This window comes from Xyrauchen texanus, chromosome 12 (assembly GCF_025860055.1).
Source record: "Xyrauchen texanus isolate HMW12.3.18 chromosome 12, RBS_HiC_50CHRs, whole genome shotgun sequence".
In the NCBI taxonomy this organism is placed as follows: domain Eukaryota; kingdom Metazoa; phylum Chordata; class Actinopteri; order Cypriniformes; family Catostomidae; genus Xyrauchen; species Xyrauchen texanus.
In genome coordinates, this window is record NC_068287.1 from 41,477,361 (window position 1) to 41,501,403 (window position 24,043).

The 24,043-nt window shown below is 36.7% G+C and overlaps 2 protein-coding genes across 3 annotated transcripts in view; both read right to left on the reverse strand.

Moving 5' to 3' along the window:
• Nucleotides 1-1,755, reverse strand: part of grid2ipa (glutamate receptor, ionotropic, delta 2 (Grid2) interacting protein, a) — a 36,214-nt gene extending 34,459 nt beyond the window's left edge. Inside the window, exons 1-2 of the mRNA XM_052139138.1 lie at nt 1,547-1,755; nt 903-945 (exon numbers count right to left, since the gene is read on the reverse strand). Of these exons, the coding sequence (XP_051995098.1) occupies nt 903-945; nt 1,547-1,634 (131 nt within the window). The 5' untranslated portion in view covers nt 1,635-1,755. The remainder of the gene's footprint in view (nt 1-902; nt 946-1,546) is intronic.
• Nucleotides 1,756-4,398: 2,643 nt separating this feature from the next.
• Nucleotides 4,399-22,316, reverse strand: e4f1 (E4F transcription factor 1). Of its 2 annotated transcripts, none has more exons than XM_052139145.1 (14): nt 22,200-22,316; nt 17,690-17,799; nt 16,298-16,388; nt 14,356-14,504; nt 13,822-13,942; nt 13,564-13,716; nt 12,131-12,246; nt 10,289-10,513; nt 10,036-10,150; nt 9,602-9,819; nt 9,326-9,524; nt 7,105-7,271; nt 5,357-5,419; nt 4,399-5,247 (listed from the first exon to the last, which is right to left on the reverse strand). In XM_052139145.1, exons 1-14 carry the CDS (start codon nt 22,291-22,293, stop codon nt 4,897-4,899), a joined length of 2,172 nt encoding a protein of 723 aa, XP_051995105.1. In that variant the 5' UTR covers nt 22,294-22,316; the 3' UTR covers nt 4,399-4,896. The 2 variants fall into 2 exon arrangements, with proteins under 2 accessions (XP_051995105.1, XP_051995106.1); XM_052139146.1 differs by having other exon boundaries at nt 14,356-14,495; nt 22,200-22,307.
• Nucleotides 22,317-24,043: the final 1,727 nt, after the last annotated feature.

The following is a 24,043-nucleotide window of genomic DNA, read 5'->3' on the forward strand; positions in this document are numbered from 1 at the left end:
ATCCATCTATCTTATCTATCTATGGAATGGGAAAATCTATCTATCCATCCATCTAATAGGAAAATGGATGGATCTATCTATCCATCCATCTATCTGGGGAATGGGAAAATCTATCTATCCATCCATCCATCCATCTAATAGGAAAATGGATGGATCTATCTATCTATCTATCCATCCATCCATCCATCCATCTATCTGGGGAATGAGAAAATGGGTACATCCATCTATCCATCCATCCATCCATCTAATAGGAAAATGGATGGATCTATCTATCTATCTATCTATCTATCGAATGGGAAAATGGGTCTATACATCCATCCATCCATCCATCTATCAATGGAATGGGAAAATCTATCTATCCATCCATCTATCTGGGGAATGGGAAAATGGGTCTATACATCTATCCATCCATCCATCCATCCATCCATCCATCCATCTAATAGGAAAATGGATGGATCTATCTATCTATCTATCTATCTATCTGGGGAATGGGAAAATGGGTCTATACATCCATCCATCCTTCCATCTATCTATCTAGGGAATGGAAAAATCTATCTATCCATCCATCCATATATCTATCTAATATGAAAATTGATGGATCTATCTATCCATCCATCTAATAGGAAAATTGATCTATCTATCTATCTATCTATCTATCACAATGGAGGAAAATTAATATATATATATATATATATATATATATATATTTCTCATAATGGAGGAAAGGGGAAATGGCTATCTCTATTTCTGGCTTCACCCTTGCCCCTGAAATGCATTGGAATAGTACATAACCTAGATTGTGTAGTAACAGCACTGCATCATATACTGTATCTAGTATGACTGAATGCATGACCTAATAAAAAATGAATGATTCAAAATGGTTCAGTAGTTGGTTATACTTGCCAATATTCAGTGGAAATTCTCTCAGCATGTTCGGGTTTGGGTCTATGGAATTGGAGAAACATTATGAATTTGTATATAATGTATACTATATATTCACACAAAATAAAAAATATAAATAAATCTAAATAAAATAAATAAATAATATATATTGTATACTACAATGGTAGAATACATGTACAATATACAACAGTGCAATGATATCTCATGAGTATTTACCTGTACATATTACTAAGATTATTTATTTTAATCATAATAATTATTTATCTAAATAATAATATTTATTTTAATAAATTTAATAATTAATCAAATATATTTTTTAAATATTAAAATAATCTTTATATCACAAGATTAATATTAAATATAATCTTAACTTCAGGATAAAAACACTAACACTAGATTACTTTAATGCACATCAATAGTACTGTATAATATGCAGTAATGCAAATGAAAGGCCATCGTTATCAAGGGCAAATAGTCTTAATTTCACAGTTTAAACAAAGTACATTTACTGATGATACGTCAAATTACAATTCTTTTAACATCCCAAAATAATGACATAAAGGATGAGAACTATGGCACTACAGTCACCACCCACAATCAGACTTTAAAATATATATATATATTTTCTTCATGAGAAACTTACAGAAGTCTTTTGAGGCGCTTCGGGATCCCGATCGGCTTTGGCGAAGGGAGAACCGGCCCTTCTGGCTCTTCAAAAACCTTCTCATCATGGTTTCAGAGTGTCTATATCAACGTGTGTGGAGTCAAGTTCTAAGAGGTCATCCCAGGTCAGCACCTCATCACCTTGCTCAATAAGTCACCCCTCCATGATTATAAAAAATCCTTCAATGATGCAACCAGTCCAGCAGGTCTTTACCTCCATTGATGATTTTTCAATGATCAGATCTAGAATAAGAGAATGCAGTCAGGCTCTCTGCAGCCCTGTCTCTGCATCTCCACTAAGTTTGGTCCAGCCCTAACCCTCTTGCAGAGCCCTGAGCAGAAATCTGGGACAAGCTTGCTGGGTCTTTTAATGATTCTTTTGCAAGAAAAAGGTACAGTGAAGCCCCATTTTTCTATAAATACCTCCCTCTACCTCTCTCTCTCTCTGATACTGGTGGATTGGGCCTCTCTGCGGGCGTAAGAGTGACCCAGAAACTGACTGTCATAGAAGCAAAGGACGGCGTTCCGATTACAAATCCTCAGAGATGCTGCGATGCAGTCTGTAACATTTAACTTCAGTTAGGAGTTAAATGTAGATTCCGATCCAGGATCCTTCCTTCCCTTACTTAAACCAATAAAATGGTGTCAGTACACCAGAAAAGATTAACTTCTAGTAAGGTGAGAGGTAATGCGAAGGGCTATTGAATAGTGGTTTAAGTTCAGAACTGGTAGCCAGAAGATTGCTGGTTCAATCCCTGCAAAGATCAACTAATAGGCTATCACCACTGTGCCCTTGAGCAAGACACTTTGCAGATTGTAAATAAGGTCTTTGTAAAAAGTGTACTGTCTCTTTAAAAAAAAAAAAAAGCACAATTCCAGTTGAGCTTATGTCCATGTCATATTTCACCCCAAAATCAAATGAAAAGATAATAAATAAGATTTACTTAAGAATATTTTCCCCTTAAATTCCAATGACAAAAATCTCATTCTTTTTACTGCAATGCCAAAATAATTGAATTAGTAGAGTATTTTACATTGACAGTATTTGATGTATTAAGGTGATTTTAATAAAAATATTATCATTTTGTCAGGATTACAGTAATAAAAATGTAACTTGTTTTTTCCCCAAAATACAGTTTCAGGGGGAAAAATGTGTGTGTGTGTGGGGGGGATGCACTGAAATTATTTTTGCTGCTTGTTCAATTAACTTAATCCATTTGAGTTGGAACTTCATGGATTCTTTTTGCGTGCACAAAATGGGGAGCGAAAGTGCGAAGTGTGTTCTGTGACTGATAGCGGGTCCTTGAATAACATATAATGTGCGAGTAAGGGCAGCCAGGGGAGTTTCTGGTGCCCCCCTAGGAAGCTGGTGCCCCAAGCAGACTGCGTAATATGCATATACGGAGCGGTGCCGCTAGGAACCACTGTCCACGACTGAATCAAGTTCAGCCAAAGAGCTCATTTTTTTGTTTTGAGTGTATATATATATATATATATATATATATATATATATATATATATATATATATATATATATATATATATATATATATATATATATATATAAATAATTGTATGCAACAACATACTGGAGGCCTACTGTAAGTTTTAGGCACTTGTTTCATAGTGAGGATGTCTTCAAAAATAACGACATAAAGAGTTTTCATTTATCAATTAATGTCATACAAATTCCAGTAAACATAAAAAAGGTAAATCAATATTTGGGTGACATCAGTTCACCTAGACACAGTTTTTGTTGGTTATTGGCAGATAGGATGTTTCAAGCTTTTTGGAGAATTTGAGACATTTCATCTATCTATTTTCCTTAATTGCTTCGGTCCCTTCGTGTAATCCCAGATAGATGTTCACTGGGCTCTGAGGGGCCCATGCCATCTGTTGCAGGGATCCATGTTCTTCTATTCGATTTACAAAAGGAATATTTGGGAGTCAAAAATACAAATTTCCTAATGACACACTAAAGCTGAAGATATAAATGACCATCTTAAAACAAATGTTTTAAGACGTTTGCACAGTACCGTGTATATACAGTGTCTTAAATGTCTTACGGCATTTGATACCATTTAGTAAATCCTGATTTTCATTTTAAGATCATTCTGTAAGATATCAAACCAGAAGGTGTAAGTGACTTTAAATGGATCAGCAGCAAGTCAGGTCAGGGATTCATTTCTAGTGGAAAAGTTTAATAATATGAGCATATGTGAAGGCCTAAGGGTAAAAGTCAAGGTACTGAATCTGTGGAAACAGCATGTGTAATTATGACCTGACGGAGAGGACAGATAAAGTCAATGGCAAGGTGAGAAGAGCTCCATTTTGGCCCAGAACTGCCATGTTTACAACATGAAACGGCATTCACAAGACTTGTTTCCCCCCCACTCATATTGTAACACATTTCGAAGTGAAACAGAATACGAAGCTTTACTAATAAATGCAGGATGGGACATTGATTCCATCCATCGGGAATTGATTGGATCGTGAATAAAGGGGTGTTCCCACCAGAATGGATCCCCTCTTTTGAGGTTTTTGAAGTTCACCTTCTATAGTGTTTTAACATTTCCCACTGGTAACATATCTTTTTCAAATCTATTTGATATGCTATTTTTGCTTTACACTTTTACACTAAATATTAGCATGCGTTCAGAAAGGCTTAGTAGCCCAAAACAATGACTAAATAGCTATTTGACTATTGGCTATAATAATGTTCAGGCCTGGTTGATGCCAGTAAGTATAAGGAGACTACGTTATTATGCATTAATTACGCATTATACAATATGTGTGCACCGGTCATGAAATAAACAAAAATACAGAGCAGCATAAAAATATATTTAATGTTTGTATTTTGTACTTTCATTCCCAGCCATGTTTCCTATAGGCCCTGTTAATGGCAGCAATATGTTATGTATTCATGATGAGTACAGATGATAGTCATATCCGGTATAAGTATACGCAAAGCAACCTGACAGTGGATTTGTTAAAATGACAGTTCAGCTGTACACAAAAGTTCATGCATATTGCAATGAGTGAAAATAAACCAGATAGAACAAACAATGTAATTCGTTTTTTCTGTCTGTTGAAAACGAATATATGCTAATTCAGTAAAACATGTAGCCCATTTTAAAGCTAAACACAAATCCTTATTTACACTGACATTTTCCCCCTGTACAATTTACCAGACAAACGGGCTTCCACTTGCTGGCTTTAAGTGTAAAACTTGTGTAGCACTATGAAGAATAAGGCCTCAAAGAGAATTGAAATGCTACACCACGGCTGTTCACCTACCAAACAAATAAAACCTTTCAATTGTTTGCCATCTTAGACCACTACAACAGTCTGAATTTCCACTTCATCGGGCGAAGCAATGACGTATTGCTCCTCCTGTTCGATTGTCTCAATGTTCTCGGTCTCTACCATGGTAACTGTGGTCTGGGGCATCTCATCGGTGCCCTCTGTGGTAGTGGTAAGTATGGTGCCATCACTAATGGCATTAGCCAGTGTCATGGCAACCTGTTCAGTTAAACTTTCCGGTGTGGCGATGGTGATGGTGTCTCCGCAGTCGGAGATGCCGGGGGTTTCGTCAGCGGACACATTACGCACGATGATCTGGTGGCCTCCGTGTGATTGGCTCACGATCTGTTGCACCACATTCATGATGTTGCTGTCCAACTGAGTTCAAACACATCAACCAGTTAGATTACACTTCTGCAGTCACTGAATCTAGGTAGTATTTTACTAGGTTTGATATACTGACAAATCTGGAAAAAGAAAAAATTACCGGCTGTTGATTGTCTTGAATGATTTCTACGCCCTCCTCATGAGTTGCTTCCTCAGATGGTGCCTACAAAGAATGGACCAAACGTAAAATAAAAAATGTAATAATTGAAACTAAACTAAACTTAAAATATGATTAATAATTGAAAAACTCAAAGTCATGTGTTGTAACCAAGTGTGCCGCACAAGCCCTCAAAAGTGAAGCCAAGACGTCTCGATCGCCCCCCGGTGACTGGTCCTAGTATAGGTCATAAACCCCGCCTCCCCATGTTATTCAACGGGACGTGAGACCAACTAAACCATTAAATTACACTTCACATATCTTTTTTCCAAAGATAGTTTCTGTCATTTACTGTAGTTTCTATCACGTTGATGTAATTTCAAGTGTTTGTTTTCAAAATAAGTTTGTTTTTAGTTACTTATTTGATGCTATAAAAACGGTGCTGTGACATCATGATTGACAGCTGTGATTGACAGGTTCTCTGAGCGAAGTAGTCACTGAAGCACCAACTGACTTTTTTTCGGGATCTTCGGAGGACTGATGAGATTGGAGCTTTAAATGTAATATCTAAATTTCTATAATTAATTATTTCACACCGTCATAAGTCAAAAGTGCAGGGGCGTGTGCTTGCGATTGATTCAGCGAGAGTGAGGGCGGAGCCTTGATTTCGCGGCTTTACTTCCTGCTCACTACTGCGCAGGTCTGGTCCCGAAATCGCAACTGCGCAGACTCAAGTCCCAAGATGTCAGCGCCATATCAGGACACTGGCGGCTTCAGTTCTCATCAATGGAAAAGAGGGAAGGGGCGTCGTCCATCTTTTTTTACAGTCTATGGTTGTAACCAACATATAAGTAGCTATTTTGTTGTCATGTGGCAAATGATTGTTATTGTTATTACTATAGTAATTATTAATAGAAACATGTAATATGTGTAATAGACACTGTAAAATAAAGTGTTACACCACATGACATTTTTTATTTAAACAGAAAAAATATCGGAAACCATCTGGATACAGTAAAAACAATTATCTAATAGTCTCATTAAAAGCTGAAATTCTTGAAAAAGAAATGTTAGCGTAAGTAGTTTGGAATAATCATTTATTTATTTAATTAAGAAGTAACATTTATATTTTAAAATATTATTCATAATTTAAAAACTCAACTAAATCAAAGTCATGTGGTGTAGACAACATATAGGTAAGCCCTTTTGTTGTCACGTTCCATATAACCAAAAAACAGTTTGTGAAGTTTAAAAACAAATCAGTAATTTGTCATATCATTAAATATCAATATTCTGACATTTTCATAAAAAGGCACATTTTATTCAGGTTATTTGGTGCAACCCCGAGTAAACCTCTTAATATTCTTGACTCAGAAATGTATGATATTTACAAAAAAAAAACATTTTTGACCTTGAAAAATTTGTTTACAATCTTTTTTGAAATGAATGATTAAGTTGCATACACTCAGGTAAACAAGGCGCAAGAGAAGTATTTTAATACCTTTGACATGATGGTTACACCACATGTCATTTTTAGTCATTAAATAATTTTTTTGGTAGAAAATACTATAAAGATTTCTCATTTTTATCACCTCGGAAAACCTTATTTGTCAACGAAATGATAAATTACATAAATGTCTCCATTATATCAGCCAATGAAAACCCATCTCGGTCAACAATTAGATTGTGTCATAAAACCATGTACTTTACTGGCAAACAGTAACGCACTGTAAAAGTGACAGGACATTTACCCCTATGATGTATTCCTGAGTGTCGGCCACTACTGAGGAGAACTCCACCAGGACAGCATGAGGATCATCTGATATGATGGTGGCAGAGACACTTTCTGTGGTCACCTCCTGTTTCTCAGAGCTCCCGGTGTGTTCGGAGTCCTTCTGCTGCACAGAAAAACAGCCTCCTGACCACACACACAAATATAGAATCATTAGAAAACACACTTAAAAAGACTTTGTTTTGATAGGTCTATAAATAGCTTAAAACTGCCACTTTGGACATCTATGTTTTTTTAACGTCACCGCCTCTTCAAAAAAGTCAATAATACAAAAATGTGGTAAAGAAGGGTTCAAAGTCAATTGCTTTTTTTTCATACCAGACATGCTTCTTTCAAAAAGAATTATTTAAAGTAAAGTTAAATATATATGCACTTACATATATAATGCAACAACATATAATGCGTCAAAAAACACTGTTGCATTTGACCCAAAGAAATTGTTGTAGTTGACTCTGGTATTATTTCCAAATCTTATATTTATGGCTTTTCAAATGTCAGAAAAACTTGCTATTTTTATGTTGACCTTATATAGTAGCGGTTTTCAAACATTCACTTTAGTAGATATGTTTATATAAGTGCAAAAGGGGTATCAAAGTCATTTGGTATTTACAGTTGAAGTCAGAAGTTACAGCCAAATAAATTTAAACTCTTGACATTTAATCGTAGAAAACATTCCCTGTATTAGGTCAGTCAGGATCACTACTTTAGTTTAAGAATGTGAAATGTCAGAATAATAGTAGAGAGAATGATTTATTTCAGCTTTTATTAATTTCATCACATTCCCAGTGGGTCAGAAGTTTATATTTGGTATTTGGCAGCATTGCCTTTAAATTGTTTAACTTGGGTCAAATTCTTTGGGCAGTCTTCCACAAGCTTCTCACAATAAGTTGCTGGAATTTCGGCTCATTCCTCCAGACAGAACTGGTGTAACTGAGTCAGGTTTGTAGGCCTCCTTGCTCGAAAAATGCTTTTTCAATTCAGCCCACAAATTGGATTGAGGTCAGGGCTTTGTGATGGCCACTCCAATACCTTGACTTTGTTGTCCTTTAGCCATTTTGACACAACTTTAGAGGTATGCTTGGGGTCAATGTCCATTTGGAAGACCCATTTGTGACCGAGCTTTAACTTCCTGGCTGATGTCTTGAGATGTTGCTTCAATATATCAACATAATTTTCCATGATGTCATCTATTTTGTGAAGTGCACCAGTCCCTCCAGCAGCAAATCACCACCACAACATGATGCTGCCACCCCCATGCTTCACGGTTGGGATGGTGTTCTTTGGCTTGTAAGCCCCACCTGTTTTCTTCCAAACCTAACAATGGTCATTATGGCCAAACAGTTCAAATTATGTTTCATTAGACCAGAGTACATTTCTCCAGAAAGTAAGATCTTTGTCCCCATGTGCACTTGCAAATTGTAGTCTGGCTTTGTTATGGTGGTTTTGGAGCAGTGGCTTCTTGCCGAGCAGCCTTTCAGTTTATGTTGATATATCTTGTTTTACTGTGGATATAGATACTCGTCTACCAGTTTCCTCCAGCATCTTCACAAGGTCCTTTGCTGTTGTTCTGGGATTGATTTGCACTTTTCACACCAAACTACGTTCATCTCTAGGAGCCAGAATGTGTCTCCTTCCTGAGTTGTATGATGGCTGTGTGGTCCCAAGTAGTTTATACATGCATACTTTTGTTTGTACAGATGAACGTTGTACCTTCAGACATTTGGAAATTGCTCTCAAGGATTAACCAGACTTGTGGAGGTCCACAATTGGTTTTCTGAGGTCTTGGCTGATTTTTGGGATTTTCCCATGATATCAAGCAAAGAGGCACTGGTAGGCCTTAAATTGACCTCCAATTCAGTACACCTCCTATCAGAAGCTAATTGGCTAATTGTCTAAAGGCTTGACATAATTTTATGCTGCTTAAAGGCACAGTTAACTTGGTGTATGTAAATGTCTGACCCACTTGAATTGTGATATAGCCAAATTAAAGTGAAACAATCTGTCTATGCAAAGTAGATGTCCTAAACAACTTGCCAAAACTATAGTTATCTAATATGGACTCTGTGCAGTGGTTTAAAATGCGATTTAATGACTTCAAACTGAGTTTATGTAAATTTCTGACTTCAACTGTATACATTATATTAATTATTTATTAATTCTACAGATACATATTTACAAACCTTTAGCTCTCATGTGACGATTAAGTGTTCCATGCTCAGCAAAGCCCCGCCCACAGTTCGAGCATTTGAAGGGTTTTTCTCCAGTATGATGTCGGATATGGCGCACTAAAGCGCTCTTTTCCCGGAACCCACTGGAGCAGTGCGGACACGAGTATGGCTTTTCAGCCGCATGTGTACGATGGTGCACCTGCAGAGCATTCTGGTGCACAACAGATAAGATTGAAATATGACATTGTAGGATTATCTTTGTAGCTTCAGTCATAGATTTAGTCTCACCTTGGTCTTGTAGCTCTTGTCACAGAAGTTGCAGTGGTATGGCCGTTCATCTGAATGCGCCCTCATGTGTTCCCGCACATGTCCCATGGCTTTAAACAGTTTGCCACATTCTCCACATTTGTACCGCCGCTGACTGACGTGCGTTTCCATGTGTTTCTTCAGCACGTAGCCTGTCAGGAAATCCTTCTGACATATTATGCATTTGAATGGCTTGTAACCTGACAAACAAATGTAAAAATGTATAAAATGCTTTTATAAAAACGATCGCTCAGCCAGTCAAAACAAAAACAAAACAGTAAAGGTAAAAAAAAAAAAAATTATATATATATATACACATTTATTTGATTAAATTAGCGCTCTGTGTGAAGGGCATCTTAGCTATGCAATGTTTCATGTTTCTTTACAGAAATAACTTTAAACAGTTTGAAACCTACCAACATGCCCTTTTACATGAACCCGCAGGTATGCCAATGTCTTAAACATTCGTTCACAGTGCGGACATTTGTATAACTTCGATTCAGAGGGTTTTCCTTCCTTCGTGGAGGATTCCTATGGTGAATAAAAACACTTGTATGAAATGAAAAATGCATGAGTGCAGAATTAACCAACCATATTTCAAAAATAAAACAAAACCAAATGAAATGACATAGTCCTATCTGTGTTGTCCTGCAGTTCTGGTGAACTCACCAGTGTTTCCTCGGCCACTGTCTCCACACACTCTTCTGTCACCTGGATCTCAGTGAGTCTGGCCGCAGCCTCAGGAGCCTGCTGGATCGCTTTAGGTGACCGAGCCTCTGCCTGCTCGGCCGCCTCTGAGGCTTCTGTTTCCAAAGCAATGCCAGAGTTTATAATGGCCTGGCAGATTAGATTGTCTGCTTCAACCACAGTTGCAGTCTGTGGCTGGGACACAACCTGTGGAAGGACAGAGTAACTACATTAAACTAAACCCAAAAATGATGTGAACAGACTACAAATATTTAAATAAATATCCTTGTGAACTTACATAAACATATTTTCTTGATATTTCCTTATCTTGAATTGACCTCACCAATATCAATATCTCTATGTAAAAATATTGCTTATGAGTCTATGATTGCTTTTACGTCTCCAGATGGTCTAGGAGAATCATGGGTGTAATACATGTTGGGTTATAACATTGATTGGGGCATGTCCGGGACATGAACAAGTATATACTGGGAGTTGCTAGTATATGCAGGTTCATATCATGGACAATACCCCAAAAATGTTATAACCCCACTAATGTTACACCCCTAATTTTATACTTGAAGAAATCACCCAAAAGTTCTCACAACTTACACCAGTGTTCCCAGTCCTGGTCATGGGGTACCCCTGACACTAAACAATTTGGATTTGACACACTGAATTCAGAACATGGAGATATCAAGCAGCCATATCACCCTGTAGCTCAAGACCGGTTGCCCACTAAAGCAAAGCAGGGCTGAGCCTGGTCAGTACCTGGATGAGAGACCTCCTGAGGAAAATTAAGGTTGATGCTGGAAGAGGTATAAGGGAGGTCAGCAGGGGGTGCTCACCCTGTGGTCTTTGTGGGTCCTAATGCCCAAGTATAGTGATAGGGACACTATAATATATAAAAGGCATACTTTAAAGTGAGGTCCTGACTCTCTGTGGTCATTAAAAATCACAGGACACTTCTCAAAAAGAGTAGGGGTGTAACCCTGGTGTTCTGGCCAAATTCCTCCCATTGGCACTTATCAATCATGGCCTCCTAATAATCCTCTTTCTTGAAGTGGCTCTATCATTCAATACTCTGCTCTCCACCAGTGAGTGGTGAGCGTACTGGTGGTGGATGAGAAGAGTCCCTTGTTCAATGTTTATTTCACTTTAAGTGTAGTGTCAGAAAAGTGATATATAAATGTAAAATTCACATTCATCAAAAATCTGTGGTGTTGAGGGTACTCCAAGACCAGTGCTGGAAACACAGACTTAAAAAGTGACATAAATTAGACTTTTGTGAACATTAGTTGGGTTATAACCTTTATGGGGGCTCGTGTACACAGGTTAATATCCTGGACAAGCCCCCATAAATGTTATAACCACACTAATGTCATACCCCTGATTTTATATTTTAAGAAATCCACACACAATTTTTCAGCAGTTCACAACCAGTGTCTTCCAATTCTGATACCTCCAACACTGCCCATTTTGTATATCTACCTTATTTGACACACACAATTCAGGACATGGAGACATAAAAAAACGTGTGGTGTTGGGGGAGGAACTAAAAGAATAGGATTGGGAAACTCTCATTTAAACAATGGCACAAAAGTTGTGTTGTGTTATAACATTTATGGGGGCTCGTCTGTGATATGAACCTGCATATACAAAGACCTCTCAGTATCTACAGGTTCATATCCCGGACAAGCACCCATCTGGGTACATTAAAGTGACCAAAAATACTCAAGCACTCTGGCTATTTTAAAATGTTACTGTTTAAGTGATTAGAAAAGTGATATCTAAGTATAAAGTTCAACTTTGTAAGTCTCACACCTGTTGTATTTGTCCACTCTCATCTACCACCTGGATCTGGATGATCTCCTGGTAAGCTTCCACCACACTCACAACAGGAATCGGCTCCTTCTCAGGGTCAGGAGGCACCTGTTGAACTTTTAGAGCAATATCCAATTGCAAGAAAATCAGAAAACCACACACTTCCACATTTTTTTCAGATTAAAAGTAAAACACTATCATTGCATGAATGAGACTGCTTCAAATAATGGAACATGCAAACAATATTTAAAGGGATATTTCACCCAAAAATTTAAATTCTCTCATTATTTACTCACCCTTATGCCATCCCGGATGTGTATGACTTTCTTTCCTCAGCAGAACACAAATAAAGATTTTTAGAAGAATTTCATAGCTCTTTTGGTCCATACAATAAGGTGAATGAGTGCCAACATTTTGAAGCTTCACAAATCACATAGATCAGCATAAAAGTAATCCATAAGACTCTACTGGTTAAATCCATATCTTCAGAATCTACATTTACATTTATGCATTTGGCAGACGCTTTTATCCAAAGCGACTTACAGTGCACTTATTACAGGGACAATCCCCCCGGAGCAACCTGGAGTTAAGTGCTTTGCTCAAGGGCCCAACAGTGGCATCTTGGTGGTGCTGGGGCTTGAAGCCCCAACCTTCTGGTCAGTAACCCTGAGCCTCAACCACTGAGCCACCACTGCCCCGATGTGTGATGGTGTGGTTAAGAAACAGATCAATATTTAAGTACATTTTTACTATAAATTCTCCTCCCTGCTCAACCACCACTTTAACTTTCTTCATCTTGTGTTTTTGGTGATTCGCATTTTTCATCCCTTCGCCCCCTACTGGGCAGGGAGAAGCATTTCTTGAAAAAATTTACTTAAATATTGATCTGTTTCTCACACACACCTATTATATCACTTCTGAAGATATAGATTTAACCTCTGGAGTCTTTTACGCTGCCTTTATGTACTTTTTGGAGTGTCAAAATGTTGGCACTCATTCACTTGCATTGTATGGACCTACAGAGCTGAGATATTATCTATATATTTGTGTTCTGCAGAAGAAAGTCATAAACATCTGGGTTCACTAAGGACGCACTTGTTTCATTTGAAACTCAATTACAGGTAGGTAATGTGTGTGCTTGCTTTATGTGCGCTGTTACGACCCCCTGTACTCCTACAGGCCGGTAGTGGCAGTACCGGTGTTGTCAGGAATGGTAGGAGGGGGTATAGAATTGCCTCATTGCCTACACCTCAAATGTCGCTGGTATTAGTACCCACTGCAGAAAGTTTAGTGTTGTGATGACACTGCTTGCAATGTAACCTGTATTTACATTTTTCATGGTAGATCTTACTATAATAACATCATGAAAAAGTAGATCTCATTCCATAGTAGTGTGAGCACCCCTGCTCTGGTCTCTGCAAGATCTGAATTACCTTTCCGAGCTCCATCCTTGCTGACAAGTATCTCTTTACACTGATTGAAACGAATCTTCTCGGTACAAGGCGTGAGAGACTTCAGATGTCTCGTTAGAGCTCCGGACTCTCTGAACGCCAACCCACACTGATTGCAGCGGTATGGACGCTCATCTGCCAAAGGGAGTGACATCATGATTCCCCAAAAGACAGTCATAGAAACTCAAACAGATACTAAATTAGAGTCAAATTTAAGAAGGCCTCCTAAGAACATTTTACCTGTGTGGCGACGTTTGTGACGGATCAATGAGCCCTTGGTCCTGAAAGCAGTCTCACATATTTCACACTTGAAGTCCTTCTCTTCATTGTGCGTAAACATGTGCGTTCTCAGAATATTTGTCTGAAGGACATATAAATTAAGAACTTGTCTTTTAGAGAGTTGCAAATGCATACTTCCAAATAAGACAAACACTGCTGATTAAGCTTAAAGTCAATATGAAAAGATGATCGCAACCCATCTCCATAATGTGAAGTATTTCCAATTGATTGGATTGTCACATAGAGACCACTTTTTTTTTTTACAGATGATTGGAGAAAAAGGTTAAAAATAAATTAAAAGTGCTTGGTTCATTTCAAAAACAAGTTATTACATTTTGATGAACAATTACAAAGACAAGACTTTTTCTTTAGAATAACATGCAATGATGAATCATTCACAATAAGACCAGGAACGTGAATAAAATATGGTCAATTTTGATTTCAAGTCTACAAGATATCAATATTCATTCTCTTCAAAAATATCCAATACTGTACCGTTTTAAAAGTCTTTTCACATATCTCGCAAATGTATCGTCCCTCTTCGTTTAACTTTAAAGCCAGTTTAGCAGGACTGGAGCTTTCCTCGTCTCCTGACGAACGGTCTCTCTTTTTTCCTTTAGCAGACCTACTTTTATCTCCATTGACTAAAAAACAAAGAGAGTTCGATTAGTACTTAGCAAAGACAGCTGGATTGCTCAATTATTCTAACTGATCCCCTTTGTGTAGTTCATATATCATTTTGAAGAATGTTTATGCTGCTCTTTCCAAAATGACAAAAGCATACAGTGACCAAAACAAAGCACCATAAAAGTGGTAATTAGCACTCATACGTTGCATGTTCCAAGTCTCCTGAAGCCATAGGATAACTTCAGATGAAATAAGAGTCATTATTCACTTAACCCTATAACGTTGTGAGTATCAAATTTGAGATACAACGTTTGATGGCTTCTGTTTCACTCTCTGTTCATGCTGATGAGACAAACAACTTATGGAATGTAAGTTTGACATGTTTGTGGCACCATCTAGTGGTTATTTGTGAAATGGTTTGAAAGAAAAAGGGGAAGTGGTTTCAATGTTTAAATCGATCTATTTAAAATGGCGGCAGACTTGCGTGAAAAGTGACTGCTTATTTTAATAAAGTAAAAGTGACAGTGATGATTACATTGTTACTGATATTTTCAAGTATTTGCTGAATATAAGCAACTTGTGCTTGATTAAAATTTTGAATATTATTTTATTGAAAATCCCCCCCTTTGAATTCCATGTATCAAATATGATACAATAGGCTTTTGAGGTATATGACTCAATCACCATTATATTCCATTCATGCCCACCACAACAAAATCCCAAAGCTTCGAAAACTCTGACATATACCATATAAGATACATTTAAAGTGTTAACTAATATTTCTGTGTATTTTCATATATGCAGCCTGCTCTGTCACTATAAAGATCTAATTATTTTACATTACAAAGCTATTATGATGTCATCTTATCATAAGTTCCTGAGACCAAGTGAAAAAGGTTTTACAATTTTGCTTTTTTAAATGTCAATATAGTTTTTGTTGCATATGATAAAAATTGTTTATTGAAAAAAGAAAACTTTATTCATATTGTATTTGATGTGCTGAATTGAACAGGGATACATTTCAACCCATATTAAAAGACCAAGGAGAGGAAGTTTTTAAGCCCAAACTCTCAAACTTTTGGTATCTCTGTAAAGCCCAGGGAGTCCTCTGATAATACCTCAATTTACCACTGTAGCATGTATGGGCTAAGAAAAGCTTAAATAACAATTGTCCTACACAAAAATGAATTGCTGGGCCTCAGGAGAAAGACCTTCAACGCTTTTTTATGCATCAAATATGATACATAAAAAACATGTGCACATTTTTTTTTTTTTATGATTGGTTTTTATAGTTTGTCTGATGGTAAAAACAAGTTCATGTAAAAAAATAATTTTCTGTATATTTTAAGTCATATGTCAGGCTTTACAGGATTATTAATTATATAATATTGCCTTCCACTATAGCTTTAAAATCTCTTTCACATCTTTGCATATTTAAACTTGGTCAAAAGCATTATGGACAACATTTATGGTGCTTTTTTTTTTTCTTTTTAGCTTGACAGTCCCTGGTCACTATATGATTTCATCAAAGAGCAGCGTAAACACTTCAAACGTTCTGCTTTTGTCTTCCACTGAAGGAAGTAATGGGTTTGGAACGACATGTGGGTGACTAAAGGATAACAGAATTTTTCTTTTTGGGTAAACCATCCCTTTAAGACTCCTCTTTACGCATTACATCTTATTTTTAATTTGTCCCATATTTTAGATTGTAATACATGACAAATTTCACATAAAACACATGAAAAGGTTCTCAAATACAGGCCCACAAAAAATGTCACATCTGGTCAACCAATGTAAATAAAAAATGCACCTGTGTTGGACACCCCGATCTCGTCAGTTGAGCACCCATTTTCACCTAGTGTCACCTCAGTGGAAGCACATACTTCAGACTCAATAGTGGTCTGAGACAGGAGAAAGACAGATTAGCACTGATGTAGCATTGCTTAATAAGACATTTACTTATGGTTAAAATTAGTTTTAGTGTGGGGTGGCGTGGGTAAGTGGTTAATCTAGGAAGGTTTAAAGGTAGTAGGTTTAAATCCCAGATTGCACACATACATATCTCTATGTAAATACTAGTGCCAGACAGATTTAACGGTTGGCCAATATTAGCCTTTCACAGATGTATCGGTATCGCCGTATATGTTTTCCGCTATGCACAGATATTAAAATTGCGGAGTTAAGCGGTGTCTTCACGGTAAGTTCATAACTAGTTTGTGAAATACATACTGGACTGTTAATAAACAATGACCCCATAATTTTTCCTTTTCAATATAACATTAACCCTGTCCCTGACAACCATATCACTCATGTTTATCACATATGTTAGCCAGCTATAGTTTGTCAGTGCAGTCAGTAATGTAGCAGATTGAAAGATAAACATCACAGCATCTTTTGGCAGCTCCGCAGACAATGGTGCGGAGGTGGATTGTGTCTGTTGAGTGTTGATTTCACGCTATGTTGTTACCTAGTTGGTGAGATGCTGAAAAGTAAATAAAAAAACGTCCATATTTTACTCTCTGTGACAAGCATATAGCTAACTAGCTAACCACGTAGCTACTTTCATAGCTTGTCAGCTGAGTGGAAGCTAATGTGTAAATATGTATTCACCAAAGTGTTTTGTTCAGGATTCACAGTTTGGTACCCCCTTCAACCAAACAATTCCAGTCATTGCATTTATAAAATGTCATATTTTAAAGTCTGGTTCTCCACTGTTGTAAGTTTCCCCTGAACTTGTAAATGCTTCTTGTTTTACAAGCTGCCCCTAATTGACTGGCCGTATTAAAATAGTCAGCATTTGGCTGATACTAAACAGTAATACTGATGTTAGTCAGTATGATAGATATTTTTGTATTTTAATTTATTCTTTATTTTCTCAGTGTTCAATTCTAGAATTTGTTGACAAATGTATAATAATAATGTCAAATACTCTTTGATAAAAATATTTGTTTAAGAAAGCAGCCTTCTGAGTACCTTTGCATAGTCATATCGGTGCATAATCAGTGCACAATCCACATAGAAAAGGACTCAAAAATTAACTGAATCTTGTGAATTTTCCCCCTCTAAAATTGTATCCGTCTCAAAAATCACATATCAGTCAGGCTCTAGAAAATACCTCTCAACATATTGGACAAATGAAAAAAATTATTCCTTTTAATTTTGCTCTTCTAAAACCTGTTTTGTCCCAGACAAATCGACAAACCTGATGGTCTTGCAGAAGACGCTTGCAGCTCCTTTTGAGTTTATGTTGGATGAAAGCATCCAGAGCAGAAAACTCCTCCAGACATCTGCCACATTTATGAATATCCTCATCTGAGAAGAAGACCTTACCGTTAACATAAAAAATTGGCCTTATATGCCACAAAAAAATCACATCAATTGGCAAATACTGGTTGATCAAACTTTACTTGTACTGATACTAAAACACAAAGAACTACAAATGGGTGAATCTCACGAAACCTGTCAAGAGCATGTCTAGTACATATTTCACCCCCAAATAACAAAAGAACCTTATTTGTTAAAATATTTTAGGACCATTAAGATTTTTTTGCATTGTGACATTATTTTCATGACAAATAAGCTAATTTTTTCCTGAATTCTAATTAACAAAAAAATAAATAAAAAAATATTTTTATTGAAAGGAATTTACAGTTGAAGTCAGAAGTTTACAGACACTTAGGTTGAAGTCATTAAAACAATTTTTTTTAACCACTCAACAAATTTAAAATTAGCAAACTATAGTTTTGGCAAGTTGTTTAGGACATATATACTTTGTGACATCTATACTTAATTTTCCAAACAATTTTTACAAACAGATTGTTTCACTTTTAATTGACTATCACAATTCCAGTGGGTCAGAAGTTTACATTAAGTTAACTGTGCCTTTAAGCAGCTTGGAAAACTCTAGAAAATTATGTCAAGCCTTTAAAAAATAGGCAATTAGCTTCTGATAGGAGGTGTATTTGTGGATGTATTTTAAGGCCTACATTCAAACTCAGTGCCTCTTTGCTTGACATCATGGGAAAAATCTAAATAAATCTGCCAAGACCTCAGAATAAAAAAATGGTGGACCTCCACAAGTCTGGTCCATCCTTTCCAAACTTCTGAAGGTGCCACGTTCATCTGTACAAACAATAGTACGCAAGTATAAACACCATGGGACCACTCGGCCATCATACCGCTCAGGAAGGAGACACATTCTGTCTCCTAGAGATTAATGTAGTTTGGGGGCGCAAAGTGCAAATCAATCCCAGAAAAACAGCAAAGGACCTTGTGAAGATGCTGGAGGAAACAGGTAAACAAGTATCTATATCCACAGTAAAACGATTTCTATATCAACATAACCTGAAAGGCTGCTCAGCAAAGAAGAAGCCAATACTCCAAAACCGCCATCAAAAAGCCAGACTACAGTTTGCAAGTGCAGATGGGGACAAAGATCTCACTTTTTGGAGAAATGTCCTCTGTATAAATAAACAAATATTGAACAGTTTGGCCATAATGACCAGCGTTATGTTTGGAGGAAAAAGGGTGAGGTTGCAAAACGTAAGAACAACATCCAAACCGTGAAGTATGGGGGTGGCAGCATCATGTTGTGGGGGTGCTTTGCTGCAGAATGGACTGGTGCACTTCACAAAATCGATGGCATCATAAGGAAGGAAAATGATGTGGATATATTGAAGCAACATCTCAAGACATCAGTCGGGAAGTTAAAGCTCGTCGCAAATGGGTCTTCCAAATGGACATTGACCCCAAGAATGCCTCCAAAGTTGTGGCAAAATGGCTTAAGGACGACAAAGTAAAGGTATTGGAGTGGCCATCACAAAGCCCTGACCTCAGTTTGATAGAAAATATGTGGGCAGAACTGAAAAAGCGTGTGTGAGCAAGGAGGCCTACAAACCTGACTCTGTTACACCAGTTCTGTCGGGAGGAATGGGCCAAAATTCCAGCAACTTATTGTGAGAAGCTTGTGGAAGACTGCCCAAAAGGTTTCAACCAAGTTAAACCATTTAAAGGCAATGCTACCAAATACTAACAAAGTGTATGTAAACTTCTGACCCACTGGGAATGTGATGAAATTAATAAAAGCTTAAATAAATAATTCTCTACTATTATTCTGACATTTCACATTCTTAAAATAAAGTAGTGATCCTAACTGACCTAAGACAGGGAATGTTTTCTATGATTAAACGTCAGGAATTGTGAAAAACTTAGTTTGAATGTATTTAGCTAAGGTGTATGTAAACCTCTGACTTCAACTGTAAATATAATGGTAGTATTTTTGTTTCTTTCTTTAATTCATGCTGAAATAAACACATCATTGTATTACAATTTGTTTCATTAATACAGTTCAAATACTGTATTACAGAAGGGATAATATTTTGAGATTCACATGTGAGGATAATGGGAATTATTAAATGAAGAGTTCACCCAAAAATGAAAATTCTCTCATCAATCACTAATCCTACCCTGATGTCATCCCAGATGTGTATAACTTTCTTCTGCTGAACACAAACAAAGAATATATCAGCTCTTTAGGTCCTTTCAATGGAAATGAATGGTGACTAAATCTTTGAAGCTCCAAAAAGCACATAAAGGCAGCAAAAAAAATTATTCATATGACTCCAGTAGTTTAGTCAATGACTTCAGAAGAGATCCAATCGATTTTGGGAGAAAACAGACCAAAAAATAACTTTTCACTTATATTTTTCACTTATAATATTCCCTTTTCACTATACTGTAACTCTTGACATCAGCAGTCTCCTTGGCGGTCACAATTTCAAGCTTGATTACACTTCCTAGTGCCATCTTGTACTTTGCATATGCGTCAAAAACTAGCAAGTGTAATCGAACTTGAAATCATGATTGTGCCTAGTGTCTACAATGGAAAGATGTACAGTATAACATTTGTTAGACTTTAGTTAGGGCTGGGTATTGATACAGATTTGACGATTTGATTCCGATTCACAAGTTCTCGATTCCATTATGATCTCAATTCGTTATCGATTTATATGGGTACATTTCTGATACAATGTCCATTTTGCTTATATATGAAAGAAATTCTCAGTTAATGCTTTTAATTATAAAGGAACCTTCTAGGTTTTAATTAAAACCCTTATCATTTTACAAATTATATATTTTATAATGATTTTAATCAAATTGGTTACATTTTAGCTTTTGAAATTTTCATTTTCAGTCAATTCCAATAATTAACATTGATATTTATGTTACATATTGTTTACTTAAATAATTTTTACAAGTATTTACACTGATATGTAGAACACATGCTTTTGCGGTACTGTCTCTTTAAGACTAGCGGCATCAGCCAGTAAGCACTTAACAAGAGAAGGCATGCATGGTTTATTTAGCGCATCCATGTGTGATTAGATTTAAATGTAGAAAAAGAGCAACTTCTGCATCAGTCTTCAAGCCTTTTACATCTCGTAGGTCTCTCCACCGCTGAAAAGCCTCGCCAATGTTGAAGCAGCACCCAACCCTGCACTTCTCATAATTCTTCTTTTTAGTTTATATTCATCTGACCCTTTTCTCCTGGTCTGTTTCTCAGCCATTTGTCCTCCTTGGAGTTTAGAAAGTTTGCATTAGCCAGATTTGCCGTCGCTCTTCTCCTCTCGCTCTGCCCCACCCCCATCCTGTGCATGCTCAAGAACACCCCCTGTTGCTGATTGGCTGGAGCAGTGTTGTGTGGACCAGTCTGCTCCACTTTTTGTTTTTTTATACAAAAAAAATTCAGCCCACCACAGAACAGACAGCTAGCAGACTGTAAGGAGATATTTGCAGAATTTGACAAAAAGAGTATTGAATTACAATTACTGAGTGCACCTTTAAACCAAACTTTTACTCTCAACACACGGTGAAAGGACCTCTGTGCTAATAACTTCTCCTCCACTATACAACTCAATCACTGGTGAAATCTGAACATTTACTAGCCATTGGCTAATTATAAATACTGTTAGTCACAAAGCGTGACATCTGGTTGCACGTGCAAGTGATTTACATGCATTAAAGAGGGTTGCCACATAAAGTGAAAGATCAATCTTGGGATTTTAGAACAATATGGAGATTGTTCAAAGATTGCATTGCATTGGAAAACCAATATTTTTTTACCCAGCCCTAATTTTGGCCTGTTCTCATCCAAAATTGACTAGATAGCTTCAGAAGACATGGATTGAACAACTGAAGACTTGTGGATGAATTATATGCTGTCTTTATTTGTTTTTTGGACCTTCAAAGTTCTGGCCACCATTCAAATGCATTATATGGACCAACAGAGCTGAAGCGTTTTTCTAAAAAACGTAATTTGTGTTCCTCAGAATAAAGAAAGTCATACACATCTGGTACGGCATGAGGGTGAATAAATGATGAGAAAATTTTCATTTTTTTGGCAAACTATTCCTTTAAAAAAAAAATTGGGGAGAAAAAAAATCTTAAAATTGATTTAAAATGCGACCAGGACATGTTTTGGTGAGATCCCCGCCACGTACAAAGAAATATTATCTGGCATTTGACAAAACGAATCGTCAAATCTAAAACCAATACAGATCTATGCTAGGCAGCATTAGCAGCATTAAAGCCTCCTCTAAAATAACATTACAGATAATGGAGACTCTGCTAGCGTGACTGAAGCAGACATAGTCAGGCCCACACATTTAATCGCGTTTATACTTAGTGATCGTGTCACATCAAACTGTTTGTACCTTCGTCCCCAAGTGTGGCTTGGATGGTGATGATGTTGCTATGCTCCGTTTGGTCGGTATCTGTTGCTGCCGTATTATTATTTTCTTCAGTCATGTCGTTCCAGCCCTCCGTCTCTGTCGCAACGATTCGAAAAGGAAAACATGGCGGATTTACGACCTTGTAGTCATAACAACAAAAGAGCGAGGAGAGGAGGGGCAGCGAGAGAACGAGCACGCCATAGATTCAAAATTAAGGCGCGCTCATTTGCACAGATCAAATCATATAGAGAGCAATAGTGCTATTACTGAAAAATACTATATAAAGTTTCTTAAAATTATTAAATGATATTCTATTTAAGATTACGCCGCATGGTCATATCAAAGTCTTTTAACCAAGTCAGTTCACTCGGCTGCCATCTTTGGAACGCTCTCGGGCAGCTGTTTTTCTGTGTAAAGAAGCTGTATACAAGTGCAGCTCCTATCTACTTGAATGGGGAAAGACCGAAATCTCAAAAACAGTTGGTCAGGATTAGGATCAAAGAACATATTTCAATTCAGGAGTAATATCTGACAGCATTTGTATAATAAATTGTGCTTCTTTACCACGGAGTACGCTTAAAAAAAAAAAAAAAAAAACGTAATCCACCCTCCACCCGTCTGGTACTGCTAATGCGCATGCGCGTTCCCGAGTTGATTGACAGGTGATGTCTGTATCTAAAAGGTGATTGGCTATTTTACGTTTAAGGCGGGACTTCCTTTCTACATCCATTTACATTTGAATAGAAGTGGCCCTTCTCTGCTATATATTCTCTAACCTGCAACAATTTACAACAGCACAGCCAAGTGACAATAAAAGATTATATTCTAATGGGATTAAAAGATAATAAATCTCCAGGGAACGATGGTCTTATTAGTGAATTCTATAAGACGTTCAAAGTTCAGTTCTCTCCTTTTTTAGTAGCCATGTTCAAAGAATCTATAGCAAACAGGGAATTTTACCTGCAACTCTTAAACAGGGTCTTATTACAATTATTCCCAAGCCTAATAAGGCTACAATTTATATAGACAACTGGAGACCAATTACCCTTCTGAATAATGATGCAAAGTTGTTTGCTCTGATTTTTGCAAGAAGATTAAAGAAAGGTCTGGAAGAATTTATTGATGAAGAACAATCAGGGTTTATGACTGAGAGGCATATCAGTAATAATATTAGGTTAATTTTAGATATGATTGATTACAGTTGTTACCAACCAAATGATTCATTCATTTTATTTATAGACTTTTACAAAGCCTTTGATACCGTGAGTCATGAGTTTATGTTTAGATGTATTGAACACTTTGGTTTTGGAGAATACTTCCAAAAAGCTATTAAAACTATTTACAATGGATGTAATAGCTCAGTCAAATTAACAACAGGTACAACTAGTAGATTTGAGATTAATCGGAGGTATACAGCAGGGTAGCCCATTATCTCCATTCTTGTTTTTATTAGTTACACAAATTATGGCCCTACACATAAAAAGAGCAGAATTTGACGGTATTAGCGCATTAGGAAGAGTATTTAAATTGTGCCAATTGGCGGACGATACGACTATTTTTCTTAAAAATGACCTAGAAGTAATAAAAGGCGGTTAATTGTATTAAAGAGTGTTATTCAGTATCAGGTCTAAAAATTAATATGAATAAATCTGTTCTGTTTTCACTTAAAACATGTGATATAACAGAATTAAATGGTATTCCCATTAAGCATACAGTTAAATATGAGTTATAATAGATAAAGATGAGAATGAACGCAGTGTGCTTAACTTCAGACCTATAATTAACAACATTAAAAGGAGATTTAATATATGGCTTCAAAGAGATTT

Bases quoted from the DNA above. Each gene is read 5' to 3' on its own strand.
- e4f1 (XM_052139145.1), bottom strand. From the start codon at position 22,293: ATGACTGAAGAAAATAATAATACGGCAGCAACAGATACCGACCAAACG. The intron at 17,800-22,199 runs GTACAAACAGTT...TCTTCTTCTCAG, and splicing joins AGCCACACTTGGGGACGAAG to ATGAGGATATTCATAAATGT. The intron at 9,820-10,035 runs GTAGGTTTCAAA...TTTGTTTGTCAG, and splicing joins TCATGTAAAAGGGCATGTTG to GTTACAAGCCATTCAAATGC.